This window comes from Mustela erminea, chromosome 10, assembly GCF_009829155.1.
Source record: "Mustela erminea isolate mMusErm1 chromosome 10, mMusErm1.Pri, whole genome shotgun sequence".
Taxonomy (NCBI): Eukaryota; Metazoa; Chordata; class Mammalia; order Carnivora; family Mustelidae; genus Mustela; species Mustela erminea.
The window spans coordinates 77983468-78006241 of record NC_045623.1 but is presented as its reverse complement, the minus strand read 5'-3'; the positions used below and the strand labels follow the sequence as shown (position 1 = coordinate 78006241).

Here is a 22774-nt window from a genome sequence, read left to right as displayed (position 1 = left end):
GGGGGGTGGGACGAGGAGGGGCCCCTCCAGCCCTGCCCCCATCGTCACCCTTGGCCTTACTCCTTAGGACCTAAGCTGGAAGGAAGGAATTTTTGAGAGCCAGCTGTGTCCTATGATGGATCGGGCCCCAGACTGCCCAGAGAAAGAGGAAAACTGCTGTCTCCAGCCCGGTCTCCAACCTCTCCAGATGTGGTACCCCCCGGGCTGGAGAGCTTGGAATTCTGGTCCTGGAAAGTTACATCCCACTCTAGGCTTCGTATCCTGACTGGAAAAGAGAAATAATATACTAAAGGGACATAAGTGACATAAGGTGTTGCTGGCAGAGCAGCAAGTGGTGGGGGCAAGCAAGTAACAGAGACAGTGGTGGGAGTTGGGGCTAGAGAAGGTGTCAGGATAAACTGATATTAAGCTGAGCTTTGAGGAATGGGAGAATCTCCCATGAGGGTCCTGAGGAGGGAAAGGGCTGTCCAGGCAGAGGGGCAAAGGCTGGCAGGTGGAGTTGTGGCTGAAAATCTAGCCCAGGACTCTGTGGGATGAGATCATGGACTGCCTAGCTTCTCAGACAGCCTCTCTTCCTGAGGCCATATGATGATCCCATCAACATCTGAGTCCTCCACTAGCCTGTGCAGTAGGGACCTCATCTGTCTCTGTCACCTGCCACTCCTGTTGCAGTGGTCTGAACAGTGCCTCGTGCATTAAAGATCCTCATCTGTTAGATAAATGAGAAGTTTCTCCCCAAACAGGATGAACTCTGGGGCAAGAGCTTGTTCAACAGCCGCTGCAAAAGCCTCCCTGAGCGTATGAAACTGGTCTGTAAAGTGTGGTCCTGGGCGCATCACCTGGGAACTTGTTAGAAAAGTCTTCAGCCCCAACCTAGACTTACTGGGCTGGGGCCCAGCAATGTTTTAACAAGCTCTCCAGGTTGATTCTGTTACACGTTAAACTTTAAGAACCAAGGCTCTAAAACTATATCCACAGGTCCCCTAAGAGCCCATGAAGAACCCATCTGCAGATGGAGAAGCTGCAGTTGTGGCCAATGTGGCCCCAAACTCTGATATTCTTGATCCCTTCCCTTTCCCCAGCCCAGTCCAGGGCACAAAGGAGAGCTGGATCATCCGCCCTATCAGGTTTCAAAGATTGGAAACCCAGGGGTCTAGAATCAGGGGGCGGGACACGCCCCCCTCGGGAGTGGTAGGCGGAGCCAAATGCTCTGAGCCCCGCCCCTTCCCCGTTGCCCCGGGAAACCCCGGGTTGTAACAATAACCCGCTGACGCGCTTCTGGGAGGGATCCTGCCGAGTCCGTGGGCGGGACAGCTCGGCTGCGGACCAATGAGAGAGATCGGGCCCCGCCCCCGCATCCCCCTCCCCCAGAGCCGAGCAGGGGGCGGGGTCGCTCCCGCCTCTCCTCCCCTGCTCCGTAGGCGGCGCTGTTGCGCACAGGGGCTGCGGCGGGGTCGCCCGGAGCAGGGAGCCCCGCGCCCCAACCCCCAGCCCGCAGGCGGGGCACCCGGGCAGGCAGAGGATTCCGTGGCCGCGGGCGGGCACGCCCCGCCCCCTCCCGCGCCGGGCCCGCCCCCTCCCCGTCCCCCGCCCATCCCGAGGTGCAGCCGGCGCTGAGCGCGGCAGGCGCGGGAGCTGGCGCTGGAGCCGGAGCGGCGGCGGCGGCGGCATTCACGGGGCGGCGGCGGCGGCGGTGGCGCGGGCTCCGGCACGGGCTCGGGCTCCGGCATGGTGCAATCCGGCCTCGTCCCGGGAGAGCGGGGCCCGCGCGCGGGGCCGGCGCCGGGGGAGCGGCGGCAGCGACGGTGGCGGTGGTGGCTGCAGGCGCAAGCAGGCGGCAGGTGCTAGAAGCGGAGCTGGGCGAGGTGTGTGCCCGCCGGGCTCCGGGGCCGCCGCTCCCTCGCTGCCCCCATCTTTCCCTCCCTTCGGGATTCCCAGCGCGTCCAGCCCCCTGTCTCCGCGTCCCGGCCCATGGCGCCCCGCGGTTGAGCCGGCGCCGCCAGGGACCCCTCCCGCGGGCCTCCCCGGGGCGCGCAGATCCCGGAGCCGCCCGCCCACCCTCCGCGGAGTCTCCCTCCCCTCCTCGCCCGAGCCGGGCGGGACCATGGCTGCGAAGCTGCGAGCGCATCAGGTGGACGTGGACCCGGACTTCGCGCCGCAGAGCCGGCCGCGCTCGTGTACCTGGCCCCTGCCGCAGCCCGACTTGGCCGGCGACGAGGACGGAGCGCTGGGTTCAGGGGTGGCAGAGGGCGCCGAGGACTGCGGGCCGGAGCGCCGGGCGACGGCCCCGGCGATGGCCCCAGCGCCGCCGCTGGGCGCGGAGGTCGGACCGCTGCGGAAAGCGAAGAGCTCCCGGCGGAACGCGTGGGGGAACCTGTCCTACGCCGACCTCATCACCAAAGCCATTGAGAGCGCCCCGGACAAGCGACTCACGCTCTCGCAGATCTACGACTGGATGGTCCGTTACGTGCCCTACTTCAAGGATAAAGGCGACAGCAACAGCTCGGCCGGCTGGAAGGTGGGAGCGTCCGGCTGGGGAGGGGGGCTGGGGTCGCCGGCTAGGGCTTCCTGGGGCTGCGAGGTGCGTCCGGGGCCCCGACGAGCCGTCGGGAGGGAGGCCCTGGGGCACCCCTAGGGGTCACAGAGTGTGTGCCTGGGGAGTGGGGCCGGCCCGCAGACAGGCGGGGGCGTGCTGGGAGCAGCTGTGTGCGTGCTCTGGATGCAGGGTGGGAGGTCTGGTGAGGTGACAAGGGACTGCCACTTTGAGGCACCTCCGAGGGACACCCCCACCCTGTCCACGGCGGCGTGGCAGAGGAACCGACTGGGAGACCTCGGATATTAGGGGCCCCCTCTGAGACCCCGCGAGTTTGCTTTGTGTGTTACTCTTGTTTTACCCTCTTCACCCGGGCACCCTTCTTAAAGAGCTGGAATAATGGCCTGGGGCCAGTGCCTGCCTTCTCCCCAGATCTTTCCCACTACCTTCCCTGGAGCTGGCCCCAGGGCAAGGAGTGCAACCCTGAACCCTTCTTCCTGTGGTGCCAAGAGTTCACCCTAGGGCACCAGCCAGGCTGGGGTGGGGAACTGGTCAGATGACCTGGAATCTGAGTTCTCCGTGGGGCAGCTGCTGTCCCCCTTTCCCTGGATCAGCATGGTGGGCTGGGGATGACCTCTGCCGGTATGAAGGCAGGCTATTGAGGGCTGGGGATCTGTCTCTTCCCACCCTAGGCTGTCTGGCTTCCATTTCCCTGGCTTTTTGAGCCCAGATGCATTTGGGGGGAGGGGAGGGGCAGGGGCACCCTAGGGAGGCCTCAGTGCCATCCAGTGGAAAGGGGGGAGCCATCTTGGGAGAGGACAAGGGCTTGACTGGATTGTGGCCTCCAGACCCTCCTCTGACCATCTCGTTGGGGAATGGGGATAGTCGATGCCTTTGCAGGAGGAGGAGGAGGTTTGGGGGAGAGGGAGGGGTCTGTGCCTAGGGCCTGGGAGCTGTTAGGCTTCCTATGGGAGAGGGGTCTCTGCAAGGGAGGCATGCCTACATGGAGGGAGGGAGCAGTGCCTGGTAGTGGCTGCAGACAGGTCAGCCGAAGGAGGGGTGCCAGAGGAGGAGGGGAGGCTGGTAGACATGAGCAGCTCTGGTTGTCCAGTGGTTTGCATTGTAGGGGCCACAGCACTCTGACCTGGTGGCCCATGGCTCTCAGGCTTCATGCTGGCATCTTCTCTGGCTCTCTCTGGCCACTACAGGGTGGAGGTACAGGTTGGAGGAGCACCCGTGAGTCTCCCATCTTCTTGGTTCAGCTCCCACTGAGAACACTTATTCCTCCTAAGTGGGTACTGCCCTTGGGATATGCTCCCACCCCCGTCCCTGTCCGCACACACTCTCCCACCTTTCACTTCTCCCTGTAGATGTATTTCTTGTCTTCAAGATCACAAGTTCAGATGCCTCTTCCAGGAAGACTTCCCTGACCCTTTTTAGCTAGCTAAGGACTTCCTCTCCCCTGGTCCTCTCCTTGCCTGTGATAGGGCTCAGTCTTTTGTGTCCTGTCGCATTTCCCCTCCCCACCCAACCATTAGAAGACAGTGGCAGTGGCAGAGCAGTCTCCGTGCCCATGGCACCCAGCATAGATCCTGGCACCGAGGAGCCATGGGTGAATGTCTGGTGAGAGTGTGAAGGAACCGGTGGCTGGTGCAGAGGGTGGAGAGGCTGGGGAGGGTACTGTGGGCCAGAGTAAGCCAGGAGGGCTTCCTGTAGGGGGTGGAGCCCCACTTGAGGTTGAGGGACCAGGAATGGTGGGGGAAGATGGCAAGAGAAGATGTGAGACCAGAAGCTGAGGGAGAACTGCAGGTCATGAAGGTCTCAGGGCCAAGCCAGGGCATCCAGGGGCTGCCAGGGGCCTGGTGTCAGCCACCTTCAGCATCTGTGCCAGTTGTCTCCTTAATGCTCTCAGCAGTTCTTGAGGTAGGTTTCACTGTCACCGTTCACAGAGCTGGGCACTGAGGCGCAGAGTGGAGGAGTGAACTGCCCAAGGTCGCACAGTCAGTAGATGGGAGAGCTGGACTCCAATCCAGGTGTGTCTCCCTCCGAGGCCCCACACAGCCTCTGGAATAGTATCCTGCTGGCACTGGGTGTGGGAGGGGGACACAGACAGCTTTTGAACAGGGGTAGGTCTAAATCCTAGAATGTGACTGGGAACGTGCTTGGAGATAATTTAGTCCCCGGACTTCATTTCTCGGACAACAGGGAGCCTGAGGCCCCAGAAGGGGATGGAACTCCTCAGGTTGTTGGTGAGCTGCAGATGCTGGGCGATGGCCCCCCGTCTCCTGCCTGCCCCTTGGAGGTGGTTTCCACTGTACCACACTGCTGGGGACACACTAGTTCTCCCTGCACCTGGCTCAGGAAGGAAGGTGCCCTGGCTGGTCCTGGGCTGGGGCCTTGGAGAGGGAGCCTGAGGCTTGGGCTCCCGTCCCAGGGCCTGGCTGAGACCACCCAGACACTAGAGGAGGGCTGCTCAGAGGGACCTCTGGCCTTTCCCATTCTACCCCACCCCCAGTCCTTTTTCTTTTCTCATTCCTACCCCTGCCCCCATTCCCATTCAGTCCCTCCAGAGAACTGGTGGAGGGACCAGCCCCAGCCCCAGCCAGCCCGTGCTTTAGCAGAGGGTGTGGAGGCTGTGGTATACCTCTGGGGCCAGGCCTGGGGCTGGGGCCCATTGTTCCTTCCTCCCTCCCCTCCCCCACATAAGTGTGGACCTGAATCCCTGGGATATACCGAGAGCCCTGTGTTAGAGGGAGGGTGGGGGACCAAAGGGGAAGGCCTCAGACCTGCCTTCAGGAGGCATCAGGGCTCCACACCCAGGCTGTGTGTTTTACAGCCAGGAAGGGCCGGAGGTGGGGGAGGTACAGGGAAGGCGGGTTAGATCCCCTGGGAGCCCAGGCAAACTCTCCCAGAGAAGGTGGCACTTGATCTGGGCTGTCTTCATTGGGGGCCGAATGTGTGAGAAAGTCTCTCAAGGGACATTGACTGGAGATGCAAGGGCAAGGAGGCAGAACTGTAGGAGACGAGAGGGTTGGGCGGCACCTAGGAATGGCAGGGAGGTGGCATGGGAATGGGAGTGGGCCAGATCAGGAAGGGCCCAGGTGCTTGGCTTTCACCCTGTAGTCCCACCTGGGACCCGGGGAGGTAGTCAGAGGTGCTGCTGATGGGAACAGGAGGAGGCCAGATCAGCAGCAGGTGCAGGACCCCCAACAGCCTCAAGCCTGGCCTTGGTGCTGGGAACTCCACCGTCGCCGAAGAGGCTGCTAGTGTTTCTCTTAGAACAGAGGGTCTCCAGGCCCTGGGTGAGGGCCGAGAGACAGGAGGTTCCCCTCCCTCTTCGGTGTCCTAAAAGTGTGGAGGTCAGACATCCAGGTAGAGCCTCCCACTTCCTCCCAGATGCTCCAGCCCCACCTTGCCTAGCAACAGGACTCCTCCAGGAAGCCTTCCAGACTGCTCTGGGTCCTGGTGCTCCTTCCACTTAGCGCCCCTGGAGTTATTCTGCCTGCTTTTGTGTTTCCTGGCTGCCAGCTCCCCTGGGAGCTCCCAGGCCAGGCCTGGGCACCTCCCATTCCTGTCCCCAGGCTTGGTGGGGGAGGAGCACAGTGGATGGGGACTTCCCTTCTCCCTCAGGGCCTGGAGCAGCTCTGCGGTTGGGGGATGGGATCTGGAGGGAGGGTGCTACCCCCATCTGGCCCAAGCTGGGCAGCAGGTCTTAGGTGCGGTGGTAGGAGGGACTGAGTCAGAGGTCAAGAGGAGGGTCCTCTGACAGCCAGGCTGAACAGTGGATGTGAGTGCAGAGGGCTCCCCCTTCTCTCCTCCCTCCAGCTTGCTCCAGCAGGGCTCCCTCCTCCTTCTTTGTCCTCCGGGGATCCCCAGCCCCAAGGGTTGGTGGGGGTGCGGGTGGAGGCGGTGTGAGCCCCGGTTGGGGGGTGTCCTCACCCCCCGCCGCGCACGAGCGGGGGGCTGGCAGCTGCCCGCCTCCTGGGCACGAGCCCGTGCCAGCCGCTCCTGGCACAGTTGCTGGCACGCCCGGCAGACTCCCACGGCCACCTGCTCACACCCACCCACGAGCGCTGGCGCGCTGCGGGCCCTTCCGGCTTCCCGGGCCTCCCGGCGCCCCTCCCCCGCCGCCCTGCTCCGGAGCCCCCACCCCAGTCCCCTTGCTCTCCGCCGGCCCCCGAGCTCCCGCCAGCCAGCCCCAGGCCCGGCCCCCTCCCTGCGCCACTTGGGGAGCGCCGGAGTCTGGGTCGCGGGGAGGCCCCTGGGGTAGCTGCGGGGAGAAGGAGGGATGGGGAGGCAGGCAGACAGACAGACGGACAGACAGGGTGAGGGCCCCGCCTGCCACCTGGCGCCGCTCCAGCGGGACGATGGCGGGCAGCGCCGTGCCAGGCGGTAATTGCAGACAGACTAATTTAAAGAGATGAGACGGTTATTTTTAACTCGTGTTAAGGTAATGAACGGCGCGGGGGGTTTGCGGGTTCGAAAGTTCAGCACCCCCAGCCCCCACTTTCTGTGGGTTGGGGGCCCCCCTCTCTGCACACCCAGAGGACTTCAGCTTCAGGACTGACTGGAATTGGGGGCTTCTGGCAGGGCCTGGGAGGGCTAGAGGGCCTGGAAAGAGGCGCCCCCTAGCCCAGCGCAGATCCCTTCACATCCTGGCCACCATGTTTGCGGGGGTGGGGGGGGGGGGTGCGCGTATTAGCATCCCGATCTTCCGGAGTGGAGAAGTGACTTGCCCTGGGGTCACAGCCTTAGGAAGTGTCTGCCCTGAGAATCGAACCCCCTTCTGGCCCCCAAACTCAAACTTTTTCTGTGCCACTGGGGCTGGAGGATAGGGCTTGTGTTTGGGTTTTGAAAGGGTGCAGGCATGTTCCTTGCAATCCAGAGTCTTGTCTTCAAGTGGCAGCTGGTGGTGGCTGCCACACGGGGTCTTGGGGGCTGTGGAAGCCCCTCTGTCTGGGTCTTGTGAGGGCGAGGCAGTGGTGGTCATGAACTGGGTGTGGCCATAAGCTTCTAGGATATAGGTGTACTGGCTATAGCCAGGGGAGGCCCCTCTTCCCCCTCACTGTCTCCCTTATCTTGTGGACGGCTCACCAGCAGCCCCTCCCTATGTGCAGCCTGTGAGACTGCCTCCCAACTAGGGGGTGGGTACGTGGGAGACAGGTCATGCATTGGGGCTCACTCCTTCCACCTCCAAATTCGACTTCGCGTCTCTAGAGGAAGTGGGGAGTCATGGAACCCAACACTACCTTGCACGCCTCCCTCCCCAGCTCAGTCCCCTTCTCACACACCGTAATGACTGAGCACACTGGCCTCTGGGGCTGCCCATTCTATTGCCAGACAGGTCTTAAAAGTTGTTAGCACTTCCTTCCTTCTCCCTGGCAGCGGTCCAACCCCCTGGAGCCGAGCTCCTCTCCTGGTGTGTTGCTTCAGCTGTTTGGGTCCGTTGGAGTTGCGGAGTCCAGAGCCTTTGAGGGTGGACAGAGCCCCCCTAAGGGAGCCTGATCTGGTGTGTGTGAACTGGAGCAAAGTCTTTCCCATTCTGATCCCCGATGAGATCGGTGTCCAAAGGGCCTTAACTGGATCCCTGATTCTTTGAAGTCTGTAACCGAACAACACTCTGGTTCAAGGAGCTGTGAGGGCTTAGTTGGGACCCAGGGCACAACATACTGATGGGACTTCTCAGGGGTGCATGCATGTGATTACAGGTGTGGATGGACTTGAACTTGGGACTTCTGCTTGGGAATGCCTACTCTGACCCTGGCAATACCCAGGTGGCAAATGGACTTCGGACACAATAAAGAGAGTGCTCATGGCAGTCTCAGTGGGATCCCAGAGCAGACAGATGGGGGGTGCAGGGTGTTGGGTGGGCACTAACTAAGGCTCTGGGGCCTGAGTAGGGTGCTCAGGGGGACAGCTGGATCTGGAGCGGCCCCCCCTTCCTCCTGGCACCCTGGTTACCATGGAAACCAACTCCTGTTTGGGAGGGTTTGGCTGTTTGCTGCCTCTCCCACCCCCCAACCCATATGTGGAGGTGGGAGGGGGGCCAGGTGGCGTGTGGGGGAGGGGCCTCCCACACCCTCCCCCTGGGGCCTCCCTCTTTGCAGAGAAACCTCTCTGGTCTCTAAGGGGGTTGCCTCTTGTGGGAAGGGGAACCAGAATTAAGAGAATTAATGTCTGGGTGCTAGGCCTTTGGGCACTTCACATACATTCTCTTTTTACATCCTCCCTGGACCCTGCCAGATATGTGTTAATAGCCCCATTTTGCAGTTGAGAAAATGGAGGCCAAGAAGGGTGAAGTCACTGGGCCAGGGCGGCATAGCCAGGACGAGGCTGAGCCTGATTTAGACACAAACCTGTCTGTCCCCTGTTTCTCCCAGTGCCGTGTGGTCTCAGCCCTATGCACACCAGCCCTCCTGCCCCAAGGCTCTCTCATGCTCCAGAATCCTCAGGGGCTCCTCAGTGTCCCCCTGGGAGCCAGCCAGGCTTGGACAGCTCTGTATGGACTCCTGGGCCCTCAGCTGGCCTTGGCCGGGCCCTCCCCTCCCTCCTGCTTTCTGCGCTGCCCGTGATCTCAGGGACCCTTCGCTTTGTCACCTTTACACCTCTCACGCCCTGCCTTTGTCAGATGCTCATTGAGGCAGCTCCTGACTCTTGGACTGACCCCTTGGGCCACCCCTCAGAAACTGGACTGGGTGCTCGGGTGGATTGAATACAAGCCCACCTCCCAGGCGATTCTGGAACCCACCACATCTCTCCGAGAATTCCTGCCTATTTTCAAATCCTTCATTGTTGGCAAAACTGGTTGATGATCAGAGTCACCTAGAAGCTTTTAAATAAGAGTTTTCTAGTTCCCATCTCAGACCCTCTCTATCAGACCCTCAGAGGGTCTGATTTTAATAGATCTGTCTACTGATGGACCTAGATTCTGAGCCAATGCCTTCGTGGTGGTGTCCCAGACTCCTGATTGTCCCTCCCTTCTGCTCCCAGTGTAGACCAGCTTCTTCTCTAAGTAGACTGCCCCGGTGGAGCCCCTTCCCCTCCTCCTCACTCTTTTTGGGTCCTCCAGAGAATTATAGGCCATGCAGTCAGCTTCAACACCAGATTCCCCAGCCCCAGCACCGTCCCCCTCCTGTCTCAGGAGTCGCGCTGTATAGAACACAGTTGGAGAGGATGGAGCCGGCCGCTGGGGCAGATGCCCTCTGCCACTGAGGGCCTTTGGCTGCAGGAGGATTCGTTGTGGCATAAAGACTCAGCAAGCATCTGGAACTGGCCCAATAAGGACCTGAGAGTCACAGCCCCTCTTCTCCGATAGCTCCCTGTGTGTCCAGCGCAGTGCTATCCCTATAGGATCCCGTCCGGGGGCCTCACCTGGCATGACATTCAAGGCCTTGGCCCCCTGCTCCCAATCATTTTCTCTAGCCACATCACTCCGCTCTTCTGACCCTTGAATCAGCCCCACTGAACTATGCTAGCCCAGGATTCAGCTGTGGGCTACCATTATACACATGCTTTCTTCTAATTCTTGCGGCACCCTGTGAAGTCGCTACTGTGACTTTCCCTGTTCTAGGAGGAAACTAAGGCTGGAGAAGGAAAGTGGCTTTTACTGTATCCTGCTGTAAGTGACAGAAATAAAACTCCTGGGGCTAACTCTTCCCTAGCCCAGTGTTCAGGCCAGGTCAATCCAAGCTCACACACACCCCTCACTCCCTGCCAGGCCTTCCCCCCCCCCCACCACCCCCCATTCCCATCATGTCTCTCTGCTCTGTCTTAGAGTTTGGCCCTGAGCCTTCCAGTCTTGGGGTTGAGGGGTGGGGGAGGAATTGCTCCAGGGGCACATGGCTCCCTCTCTCACGCAGAGCTCCCCAAGGGCAAGTCCAGACCAATGTGCTGTGGTGTTCGCTGCCTCCTTCCTCACCTCATCTGCAGGCCCAAGGCTGATGACAGCTTTCTCCATTCACTTTAGTCCAGACTTACACCTGTCAGCCACCCACTACAGTGCTGCTGAGAGGAACCAAACTGGCTCCCTGACCTTGAGTGACCCACAGGTCAAGCTGGGGAGATAAGATGAGGTCTTCTGAATTGGACTTGGGGATTGAAGATTGCTCAGGGTCATGAGGGAAGGCCAAATAATGGGTGTTAGGAAGTGGGGGGAGGGGAGCCAGACAAAGGAGGTCAAACCCTCAGGACTCTTTAGGAGCCCATGGGGTCCAGTTCTGTTGGTCAGAGCACAGCAGAACTTGAGGCTGGGGAAGCAAGCAGGGGACTGAAGGGAATGGTCTTGAGGACCAGGCCAGGGAGCTGGCACTCCAAGCTGAGGAATGATCTAGGCAGAAAGATCATTCTGAAGTGGTGTGGACAGGGGGCAAGACTAGCTTGGGCACGCAGGGTGGGCCTGGCACTGGGGTACAAGGGAGAAGGTGTGTAGAGGGTAGAAGTCCAGAGAGTCTGAGAAGCAGGCCTGAGGTGCGATGCAGACCCTTTGGGACCCGAGGGATGTTAGAGGTGAGACTGTGGTGCGGTTAGGAGTCCTGGAGGCAGAAGGGAGGAGCTAGAATGGCCGCTCACCATCTGTGTGGCCTTGGGCAACTGAGCCTGTTTTCTCCTCTACAAAATGGGATGATAATAGGACTTATGCCCAAGCTTTGTGGTGAGAATTACAGGAGAGTTACATATAAGGTCCCCAAGAAATCCTAGCAAACATCCTTACTGTGTTGTATGTTGCTCTGGGAGAGGAAAGGAAGCCCTTCCCCACTGCTGTGTGGGGTGGGGATCCTGGGCCCTGATCCTTGAGAGACACTGACTCGTGTTAGTGTGTGTGTGTGTGTGTGTGTGTGTGTGTGTGTGTGTTGGGGGCAAGTGGTCCTTCCTTTAAGGCCTCCTGTTCTGTCCCTGAGGTGTCAGCTCTTCAGGATGTCCAAGCTTCCACCTGCCCCTAGCTTGACCCACCGTTCTCTTGCCTACAGAGTCTTCCTCCTGGCCTTGGGAGGCTAGCAGGCAGGTTTTAGGCTCCGTATTTTCACAGATGAAGGCAGTGGTTTGCTCAAGGTCACCCTTGAACCCAGGGCTGCCTGCCCCTGGATGAGGTCTCCTCTTTGTCCACTGGGAGGCTGTGTGACCTTGGGTATGGCCCTTCCCTCTCTGGCTCTGAGTCCCATCTAGAGATCCGAAATTCCCCTCCCCCACCACTCTGGGAAGCCTTGCAGCCTCCTCCACCCTGTCTGTCCCCTCCCCCTGTCCTCTGCTGGCCTTGCCTTCTCTGTAACCTGAGCTGGGGCTGTGGGGGAAGGGGGCTCGCCCTCTGCCAGAGGCACCTGCCAGCTGAGCAGATGTGAGGGGATGGAGGCCCCCCTCCCCCCAGGGGATCTCAGGCTCTTAGCGCAGCTAGGCTGGGGCTGGGGCTGGGGCTGGGGCTGGGGCACGCGGGCGCTCAGCACACCCAGCCCTGGCCTCTGGCCTCTACACCCAGAGCTTACCCTGAGCACTTGTCCATTTTTCAGGGGACGTTCATGCTCCAACATGTCCTGCAAGGACCTCTCAGAATCCAGAAGACAGATGGCAGATGAGGGCGGGTGCCCCGGTCTGGGTGGGCTGCCTGGGGATCCTGGAGCCCCTTGGCATAGGGACAGAGGGCCAAGGGCAGCCCCTGGGGGCGAGGCCAGTGTCTGTGCGGGTGGCCATGCCCCTGGGAGAGCAGATGGTTCTCTTGGCGCCATGCCCACTCTGCCTCTTTTCCCCCCAGGAGCCAGCCTACAGGGCTGGGGCACAGCTGCTTGGGCCCTCCCCAGAGCTGGGCCCAGGGCAGGGCGGGGTGAGGTCACTGCAGCTGCTCCCAGGGCCTGGGGCAGGGGTGTATGGAGGTGATGCTTGCAGAGGGAAGGACAGGGCTCCGATTGAAGAGTGATAGGGAGGGCTCTGGATGGCTTTGCATTTAGGGATCCCCGTGAATCTTGGATGAAGGAGGAAAGAGTCTTTGGAGGATTTGATGAGCCAGCGGGGACTGCCCCACCCCCACTCCTACCCCAGGCCCACCCCTGGAGCTTCTGTCTGGCCTGGGATCCTCCTTTGAGGCATCTCAAGGTGGGAGGCAGGGCAAGGGCCCTGGGTGTGAACTCCTTCCCACATCACCACTTCCACCACGTGACCTTGGGCAGCCCCATTCATCTTTTGGAGCCTCAGTTTCTCCTCAGTAAAATCAGTAAAATCGGCACACTACACCAACGCAGAGGATTGTTCAAAAGACAGTGAGATTTCAAGTGTGGTGCCAGCACGGTGCACAGCACATAATGAATGTTCAGTAAACGGTAGTTTCTTGCCTTCCTTCCTTACCTGAATTCTCCTGAGGAGTCTGGAAGCACTGAGGAAAAGCAGGGAGGTGGCAGAGGCAGCAGGAGCTGGAGGGGAAGGCAGGAGGGAGAAGGCGAGGCCTGGAGCTCTGGCCTGAGGTTTTGCTGAACAGAAAGGGCAGAGAATTGCCAGGCCAGAGAGGCTCACGGCGGCCGAGCGCTCCGTGGCATGTGTGGACTAACTGTGAGCCGGGAGTTTCCCTGCGAAGTTCAAGTGGGGAGGCCAGTGTGTGCCCAGTTGTCCTCAGGTTTGGGGTTATATTTCTGCCATGGCACTGAGGTGGGAGCTACTACCTTTGGGACTTGCAGAGGGAAATAGAAAGATGACACAGAGCTCGACTTGCCGGAGCAGCAGAACTGGTCAAGCAGAGAGGGAAGGAGGGGCAGTGGGAGCCGAGTGTGCAGAGGCCTGTCTGTATAAGACAGTGTAAGACATCCAGGGTGGCTGGAGCCCTGGTGGGCAGAAAGGGAATGGGGGTGATAGGCCGTACAGCCTCGGAGGGTTCTTGTGTGGGCAGGCAAGGCCTGCTTCCTGAGACGGACGCTGGGCTGAACCTTGGAGAGTGATGGAACCTGGAGGGGTGTCGGTACCTAGCTTTGGGATTGGGCGGATGGGTACAGGTCCTAGGACTGAATTGACAAGTCCTGGAATTTCCCAGATGTCCGGAAGGCCAGGAGGTTGCATAGGACTTGTGGTGGGTAGGGACACACAAGACTTGGGTCTCCTGCCTCTGATGAAAGCCAGGAAGCTAGGGCTTGTGAACCCCGGGTGGGAGGGGGTGGCCATTGAGGCGGGTGGGACCATGTCCCCTGCCACTTTAGGGGAGGGGGTAGGAAGAGCTCTGGCTTTGGAGCCCAACCGCTCTGAGACTCAGACCTGGCTCCAGGACTGCCCAGCTTTGTTGTCTTAGGTGTCATTGAACTCTCTGGAGCCCACTTTCCCCTCTTTGGACAAGAGTGGCCCCTGTTTGCACGATGGCTACCAGGACTGTATCTAAAGAACCTAGTCTGGGTCTGGCATGGGGGAGGTGGTGTCCTTCTCCCACCTTGGTATTTGAAGCACACCCCAGTGGTGTGTTCGGGCTGGCTTGCCTTGGCTCAGAAGGGCCCGTCCTGCACACTTCTTCCCAGTTCTGTACTCAGTGATGTCATGCTAGCAGCTTAAAATTGGCTGCGATGGGAGTATCCGGGCCACAGAAATCAGCCAAAGTTGCAAATCAAATCAGGTGGGATCTTTTCCCTGCTGGGGAGCTGGAGGCAATCAATCCTGGGGGCCCTTTTGACCCCTAGAGGGGACAGAATGGAAAGTGGGGTCACGGTGGGCACTGGCTGGACCCAGCAGTGCAGAACTCCTGAGTCCGTGGGCCCTTTTGGTGTGGGTGGATACGGGTCCGAGTCATCGTGTCAGGCAGCCCTCTGTAGGCAGGGAACTGGACTGGTGCGACCACTCTTGTCTCCACGTTCTTCCCCCGCCCTCCGCACCGCCTGCGCGGGGGGGCTCTGGCAGGCTCTGGATCCGAGAAGGGTGAGTTATCAGAGAGTGGAGCTGTGCGAGGAGGAGAAATGAGGTTGTAGTGGAAGATAAACGAGGTTGTACTGTCAGGGAATGAGGTGGTCCTCGGAGGCAAGGTGAGGCTGCATTGTGAGATAGATGGGCTTGTCCTGTCCGGGGATGAAGAGGACTTGTAGGAGAGATGACGTCCCGCCGGACCGGGCGGGTTGCCCCGGCAGAGAACACAGCCCACCGCAGGCAGAAGGAGAGACTCGGACTTGGAGGATAAATGAGGGTGTCCTGCTGGATGGATGAGGGGGCCCGTCAGGTGAATGGAGTGCTGTTAGCAAATGAGGTTGTACCTGCTGGATAAATGGGACTGGGGTGCTGGATAAATGGGGCTGTGCTGTCAGAGGAATGCATTACTACTCGTGGGCGAAGGGTGTCCTGGGAATAAATGAGGGCGTCCTGCTGGATCGATGAGCTGCCCGCACCAGGTGGGTCAGACCCTGTCCGTGCGGGGGGGGACACCCGCAGCACGGCTGAAGTGGTTCTCTCCCCGCTGGGGCTCCTGGTGTGTCTTCTGGCCCCGGTGGGACAGGCTCTCTGAGACCTCAGCCCCAGCAAGCCCCAGATGACTCAAGTCTGTCTGGCCAGAGGGAGGGAGGGGGGAGGGGCCCTGGAGTGGGGGAAGCAGGGGCACGGCCACCCCCTGAGGCTGTCCCTCATTTCTCACGGAAGCCCTGACCCTCCTCTGTGCTTCCCTCTGTGGGTCAGGCTGTTCCTGACTTGTTCCACCCATGCTTGTCTCTCATTCTGCCTGTGTCCCCTTCTCTCTGCCCAGTTTCCTTTAATTCTCCCTGCAACACAGTATTACCCCCTCCACTCTCACTCGCTCATTCCTTCATTCAGTGAACATTTACTAAATGCCAGGAACGCATCACACACACGGGGTATGGTCAACACGTAGGTTATCGACAAAAATCCCTCCTGAAGCATATATGCTAATGTGAAGGGCAACAAACAATAAATAATAAATACAGACTCTAAATAAATTATATATTTATATATAACTTACATAGTAATTGTTTAATGTATGCATATGAACTATCTATTGATTAAGAAAGTGATTATTGCTCTAAAAAAATTGAGCGCAGGTCGGGGGGTCAGGAAATGGCAGAGAGGAGGAGCAAAGGGTTAGAGTGGTCACGATGGGCCTCCAGGCAAAAGATTCTATCTGCACGTGGACTTGAAAGAGATGAGAGATGGATGGGGGTATCTGGGCGAACAGTATTCCCTTGAGACAGAGGCCCCAGGGCTGGACCGTGCCTAGCAGTTTCAAGGAACAGGAGAAAGGAATCAAGCAGATCAGGCTTAGGGGAGGAGACGGAGAGGTCATGGAGGCTCTTGCAGGTTATGGCAAGGCTGTCATTCTTTGCTCTGAGATGGGGTGCATCAGAGCGTTTCTGGGCAGGCCTGGATGTAACCCAAGCTATTTGGTGGGTGAGACTGTTGGGTGGGAGACGGCTGTAGGGAGGCAAGCGTGGAAGCAGTTAGGTCTTTGAGGACACAGAGGTTCAAGGCATGTTGCCCCAGAGTTGCACAGTTCGTGGGGTGCTGGGAGCCCAAACTGAAATCCAGGTCCAACACCAGAGCCTATGCGCTTTCCCCTGTACCAGCTCCTCTCCCAGGCGGGTGAGGCCCCAGGGGGCCCAGGCTCTCTATCCCGGGTTCCAAGGGAGAGTGGGATGGGCGTGGATGCAGTCAACTGTGCCTTCCCTCTGCCCTGAGATGGCCTCCCTCCCAAATCAGGGAGGCCCGACCTCCCTGTTAACCTGACCCAGCCCTGCGTGGAGGTGTGGGAGGCGGGAGGCCCCAGAAGCTGGGCCCAGCTCCGGGCACAGGGGAGCCTGGGCATGCCAGGGCTGTGGCTGTGGTGGCGGGTTGCTAGGCGACTCTAAGAGGGAGCCCTGGTTACTGCTGCCTGGCAGAGGCATCTCCCTCCTCTGCCTCCCTCACCTCCTCCGTGGCCTCTGGCCTCCCAGGAGGCCCTGTGGGTGAGCTGTGATCTGTGCTTGCCTCTGGATCTTGGCTGGGAGCTCTGAGTGGTACCAGGTGGCTGGGCTCTGAGGAGCCAGACTGGGCTTCAGGGCCTGGACTGCCCTCAGGGGCCACAGCCCAGGTACACAGCTGGTGCCCAGCCTGGCTCCACAGGCAAAGGCCTAGGTCCTTAGCTAGCTCTGGGCTCCCTCTCCAGGTGACCCTGGGCAAGGTGTTCCAGACCTCCAGACGTCCCGTCCACAGTCCCTTCCACCTGGCCTGCAGCATCCTTCCACCGGGGCCTGGTTTTCTGCGAGAGTGCCAGGGGTGTGAGCCGGTCCTGCTCCTGATGGCTTGAGTCTGGAACACTCCCTTTTGCATTAGATTCCATTTGCAAAGAGTTCTACTATTAAAAAAAAAAAAAAAGTTTGGGACGCCTGGGTGGCTCAGTGAAGCGTCTGCCTTTGGCTCAGGTCTTGATCCCAGGGTCCTGGGATGGAGCCCAGCATCATGGGGCTCCTTGCCCATCCCTTTCCCTCTGCCCCTCCCCACTGCTGGCGCTCTCTCTCCCTGTCTCTCAAATAAATAAATAAAAATATTTAAAAAAAAAAAAGTTTGAAAACCTGTGGACTGGATGAGTTCAAGAACTTACAGTGTCAGATTGAAAAGGTCATGGAGTACAGCTGGCACTTCTCATCAGTACCCAAGCGGGGAGACAGGCCCGGAGAGATGAACAGGCCTCCCCAGGTGAGGCTTGGTGGGGTGAGAAGAGCACCAAGCCAGGGGTCAGGAGGCCAGTGCTCAAACCCCTCTCTGCTACCAGGTCCTAGGTGACCTTGGGCAAGTCCATCCTTTCTGGGTCAGACCAGCAGTGGTATCAGGCTGGGGGCTCCGGGTCCCAGGGGTACCTGGCCAGGCAGGGAACAGAGTGGGGAAGAGTGCAAACCTTCACAGGCCCAGAGCGGGCGCTCTTGGTACAAAAACATGGAAACATGGAAAAACATGAAAAACATGATTTGTCTGTTCAGAAAACTCAGATGCAATTTTGCAACGCAAAATCCCCCTGAATGCTAAAAATGAAGCACAAGACTTAATAGGAAATTTTGACCTTGAGGCATGCCCCCAGGCTTCTTATGCTGCCAGCTTCTAGGGATAGTTTACATGGAAAGTTTGAGAAGCACCAGAGTCCTGGCTTCCTAAGATTCTTTGGAAATTCCCTGACTCGGTTCTCTCGGCCGTGGTGGAATGTGATGTCCTTTGGACTCCGGGTGAGAGGAACCTGAAATCGGTACCCGCCTCTGCCATCTGAACGGTGGGACTGGCAGCTTACTGAACCACTCTGAGCCTTACTCTCCTCATCTGGAGACAGGGCTTACAATCCCTGGGTTGTATGGAGCTGGAGAGAATACATGAGATCAAAGACTTATGATACCTTCTGGCTGAACAAGCAGGTACTGAGTGGGTGCTGACACTTGGTGATGTCCTTCTCCTCTCCCCCACCCCCACCCCCAGCCCCAGAACCAGGCTGGCACACAGTGACACCGCTAAAGAGGTGTTGCCTGACCCACCTCCAGCTGGAGAAGCTGGGAGGCGGAGCCTCTGAGAAGCCAGACAGCCCCCTGGGGGAGAACTGAGGCCCCTGAGGCCTCTGAACACAGGTGTGCAGGAGGGGCTGGGGAGCCAGGTGCAAGGGCAGGAGTGGGAAGGGGGTATCTACTGGAGGGAGCACCACTCCCTGGGGGTCTAGCTCCCCTCTTCGAGGGGCCCCAGGAGAAGCCAGGCAGGGCAACGCTGGGAGGAGCCTTGGAGCTGTCACCTCCCCAGACCAGAAAGTGGCAGCCATAGGGAGCGGGTGGGGTGCCTGAACAGTCAGGCCAGTACCTGGAGCTGGGAGTGTGAGGGAGGCAGCAGGAAGGACCCCTCCTCCTGGAGACCGACGGGAAGGAAGCAGGAGAGAGGGCCCTCACTGACCAGTGGTTATGAGCTGGGCAGACAAATAGGTTAGGAGTAGGTCCATGAGCTGAGTTAGGTCTGGGGTGCTATCTGACATGTGCTGCCTGTGGGACTCTGGGCAAATTACATCATGCCTCCGGGCCTCTGTTCCCTGGTGCAGTGAGACGGGGTAATGCCAGCTTCCCAGACGGCTGGTGCCTAGCGCAGTTATACCCAGAACATGGTATTAAGGAGGCAGAGAAAAAGCAGGTCCGGGGGGTGATCTCGAAGTGTGGTCTTCTGGCCAGAGAGAGGCCTTTAACCAGGGTTTAGGAGCACCCCGTACAGTCACCAACCACGTGCCCGCACACATTGCCTCACGCAGTGACCTAACAGCTTTCTGGGGTGGTTACTGAACCAGGCCCATTTTGGTCAGAGGCGTTCACTGAGGCACTGAGGCTCAAGGAGATTGAGTCAAGAGCCCTGGCAGGTCGTGGGAGCTGTGCCCCGCCACCCCTCCCCACCTTTTTGGCAAAAGTGCGCTGTGACGTGGGGAGCTTTAGAGACTAGCACGGCAGAAATTTAGAAGAGAGTGTGTGCATGGGTGGCAGGGGTGGAGCCCAGGAAGGTACCGAGTGACAGCAGAAGGCACTGGGCTGCCCTGGGCGAGCCACTTGACCTCTCTGAGCCCTGGTCTTCTTGTTGGAAATGGGGATCAGGCCACCTGATGTGTGGCAACTTTGTGAAGCTTCTACCAGAAAGGGGCTTGGGGGCAGAGCTCCTCTGCTCCAGGTGGTCAGGAAGGGAGGGCAGGCGGGAGAGCTGGGCTGGCCTGAAAGTGGACACTGAACACAGGTGGGGTCTGAGGTCCCCCATGGCTGATGGATGTGCTCTGAGGGGCTTGCTGGGAATCTAGGCTGCTAGGGTTCCCAGGAGCTCAGGAGAGTTGGGGGAAATTTCGGAAGAGTTCCAGGCCTCTACCCACCTTAGGGACCCCCAGCCTTTTCTGCTACCCCTGGCCAGGCCCTCCCAGCAAAGGGTTAACAGTCTTCTCTACCTGCAGTTGCATTTTAAAGACACGAAATTAAAGCAGGTAATTTATTCTCCCCACACACGAAAGAGCAATTAGTTCTAAACAGGGCTTAATCAGTCACCGCGAGATTGATTTCTGGAGCCCTGGGTTTTCGGGCTCCTGGCGCCATGCCAGGCTGGGGAGGGAGGGGGCAGACAAATGAGCCACGCGGCGGCATGAGCCCTTACATAATCTGCTGGGGGGCCCTGGCAGCCTGGCTAGCCCCAGGCGGGGCTTGGCTGAGCTGGGGAGAGGGGGCCTTGCTGTAGTTCTTTAAGAGTAGCCCTCAGGCTTCTGCCAGGCCTCCTGGGGAGAGGCCAGGCCCAAAGCCCTAGCCCCTCCCTCTGGGCGGTGTGTGTTATGGGGGGAAGGGGTGCCGGGGAGAGGGAAGAGTGGTGAGGTTCTGGGGTAGAAGGTGGGTCTTCCTGTCCAACCTGGTACTTAACACCTGTTCTCCCGCTCTTTACCCCATTCACCCTTCATCATTTTCTGTTTCCTCCCATTCCCCCTTCTGGCCCTTCTCCCTCCTCCTCTCTCACCTTTTTATTCCCCTCTCCTCTTTCCAATCACTTCCTCCTCTTTTCTAATGGCCTCCTCGCTTCCCCCCCCCCCCCCCACCACCCATGTCCTTCTCTCTGGCCACAGAACTCCATCCGGCATAACCTGTCGCTGCACACCCGTTTCATCCGCGTGCAGAATGAGGGCACAGGCAAGAGCTCCTGGTGGATGCTGAACCCCGAGGGCGGGAAGACAGGCAAGACCCCTCGGCGGCGGGCCGTGTCCATGGACAACGGGGCCAAGTTCCTGCGCATCAAGGGCAAGGCGAGCAAGAAGAAGCAGCTGCAGGCACCTGAGCGAAGCCCCGATGACAGTCCCCCGGGCGCGCCAGCCCCGGGGCCCGTGCCTGCCGCGGCCAAGTGGGCCACCAGCCCGGCCTCGCACGCCAGCGACGACTACGAGGCGTGGGCAGACTTCCGCGGCGGCGGGAGACCCCTGCTCGGGGAGGCGGCCGAATTGGAGGACGACGAGGCCCTGGAGGCCCTGGCACCGTCGTCGCCGCTCATGTACCCGAGCCCCGCGAGCGCGCTGTCACCTGCGCTAGGAGCGCGCTGCCCCGGGGAGCTGCCCCGCCTGGCCGAGCTGGGGGGCCCGCTGGGCCTGCACGGCGGCGGCGCGGGGCTGCCCGAAGCCCTGATGGACGGCGCGCAGGACGCGTACGGGCCTCGGGCCCGGGCGGGGACGCCCGCCTACTTTGGCGGCTGCAAAAGCAGCGCCTACGGCGGGGGCGGGGGCGGGGGCTTCGGGCCGCCGGCGCTGGGCGCTCTGCGCCGCCTGCCCATGCAGACCATCCAGGAGAACAAGCAGGCCAGCTTCGCGCCGGCCGCCGCGCCCTTCCGCCCGGGGGCGCTGCCCGCGCTGCTGCCGCCGCCGCCCGCACCCAGGCCTGGCCCGGTGCTGGGTGCGCCGGGGGAGCTGGCGCTGGCGGGCGCGGCCGCCGCCTACCCCGGCAAGGGCGCGGCCCCGTACGCGCCGCCGGTGCCCTCGCGCAGTGCCTTAGCCCACCCCATCAGCCTTATGACGCTGCCCGGCGAGGCGGGCGCCGCGGGCCTGGCGCCGCCGAGCCACGCGGCAGCCTTCGGGGCCCCGCCCGGGGGCCTCCTGCTGGACGCGCTGCCGGGGCCATACGCGGCGGCGGCCGCCGGGCCGCTGGGGGCCGCGCCCGACCGCTTCCCCGCCGACCTGGACCTCGACATGTTCAGCGGGAGCCTCGAGTGTGACGTCGAGTCCATCATCCTCAACGATTTCATGGACAGCGACGAAATGGACTTCAACTTCGACTCTGCCCTGCCTCCGCCGCCGCCCGGCCTGGCCGGGGCTCCGCCCCCCAACCAGAGCTGGGTGCCGGGCTGAGGGCCGCCTCCCGCGCCCCCAGTGCCCCGCCCCGCCCCCAAGGGGCTTCTGTCTTCCCGTCCTGATTCCCTGGGCCCCATCCCCGATTCCAGCTCCACGGGAGGATCCGGGAGACAGCCCCAGGCCTGCTAGAGACGTCCCTCAGAGGCTGACCGCTGGAGGGAAGTGGTAGGGCGGGGCCGGGGCGCTGCCATTCCTGATCCAACTCCTGAGACCCGCTCCTCCTGCCCCCCAGGGCAGGAGGTCTGGGGGAATTCCAGGCCGGGTGGGAGTAGGGAGGAGCCAGGTGAGCTGCGGTGGTCGGTGGTCGGTGGTCGGGGATTCTAACCAGGATGTGTGGCATGGGGCTGGGGGCGTCTCCGAACCATCAAGTTGCAGACGCCCTCACCGCTATGGATCACCCACCCCGGACTCCGGATCTGATTCCCAGCTGACACCTTCCCACTGGTCTTAGCCTCACCCACCCCAAGCCAGGAACCCCCTCCCGGAAGCACACCTACCTGTTGGCTGTTCACCCTGAGCTGTTTTCCTTCGGCCCAAAACCCCCCATAGAGCCCTCCATCCCATGGTTCAGCCCCTCCTTCCTATCCTGGCAGGCCCTAGCTCCTCCTCTCCTCTCAGGTTGGAGTTAATCCCCCTTTCTACCCCCCCCCCCCCAGTACTGGTCTCAGCCTCTCCAGCAGGCCTCAGCTCCGGATCTACCCCCAAACTGACACCCCTTTTTCTCCGTTCCAGTCCTGCCTCCTCTCCCGTATTTATAAGTGTCCGGTCGGGGCGGGCTATGGGCGCGGCGTCCCCGGCGCATATCGTAGGCAGTGTACCGTGGCCGTGCCGTCAGCGTGTGCGTGTGCGTGTGTGCCGTGTCGAGGCCGTGTAGAGTGCATTGTACAGCATATTTTCATGAATAAAATTGTTTTAAATATTTCCCGCGCCTTGGGCTAGCAGGGGTGGTGGTGGTGGCTGAGGAGGGTCATTGGCAGGGATCGTAGGGTGTCCCTGTGCCTGCGTCCCTATTGTGGCTTTGTGTCTGAGTCCCTGTCGGCATTCCCTGATGCCTGTCTGCTCACACACATTGGTTAAGCGCCTACTGAGTTCTGGACGCTGGCGATGTGCCCGTGTGGAGTTCTGCACCTGTTTCTGTGAGCATATGCATTGCAGGAAGTTTCTGGTTTGTGGGAAATTCTGTTCTGAATACATAAGCCTAGAGGTTCGGAGAGATGGCACAGATATTCACTGAGAACCTGCTAGTGTCAGGTCCTGCCTTAGGTATGATTTTCATTCCCATTGTGCAGATGAGAAAACAGGGTCAGAAAGGGAAAATGCCTTGGGAAGGCAGGGTGGGATAAGGGAAGGGAGACCTTGGAAGGCACACAGACTTCTCTTTGAATCCATTCCCTGCCACTTGCTAGCTCTTCGCCCATGCGCAAGTTATCAATGTCTTACTTTCC

The 22774-nt window shown here is 60.2% G+C and overlaps 2 protein-coding genes across 2 annotated transcripts in view; one reads left to right on the top strand and one right to left on the bottom strand.

Moving 5' to 3' along the window:
- LOC116568220 (translation initiation factor IF-2) overlaps positions 1-2106 on the bottom strand; it is a 110280-nt gene extending 108174 nt beyond the window's left edge. The window contains exon 1 of the mRNA XM_032303741.1: positions 1713-2106. Coding sequence (XP_032159632.1) covers positions 1713-2106 — 394 coding nt within the window. The remainder of the gene's footprint in view (positions 1-1712) is intronic.
- Positions 1616-22419, top strand: FOXO6 (forkhead box O6). Its single transcript, XM_032302931.1, has 2 exons — positions 1616-2518; positions 20061-22419. The coding sequence occupies exons 1-2, from the start codon at positions 2105-2107 to the stop codon at positions 21324-21326; spliced, it is 1680 nt and encodes a 559-aa protein (XP_032158822.1). The 5' UTR covers positions 1616-2104; the 3' UTR covers positions 21327-22419.
- The last annotated feature ends 355 nt before the right edge of the window (positions 22420-22774 follow it).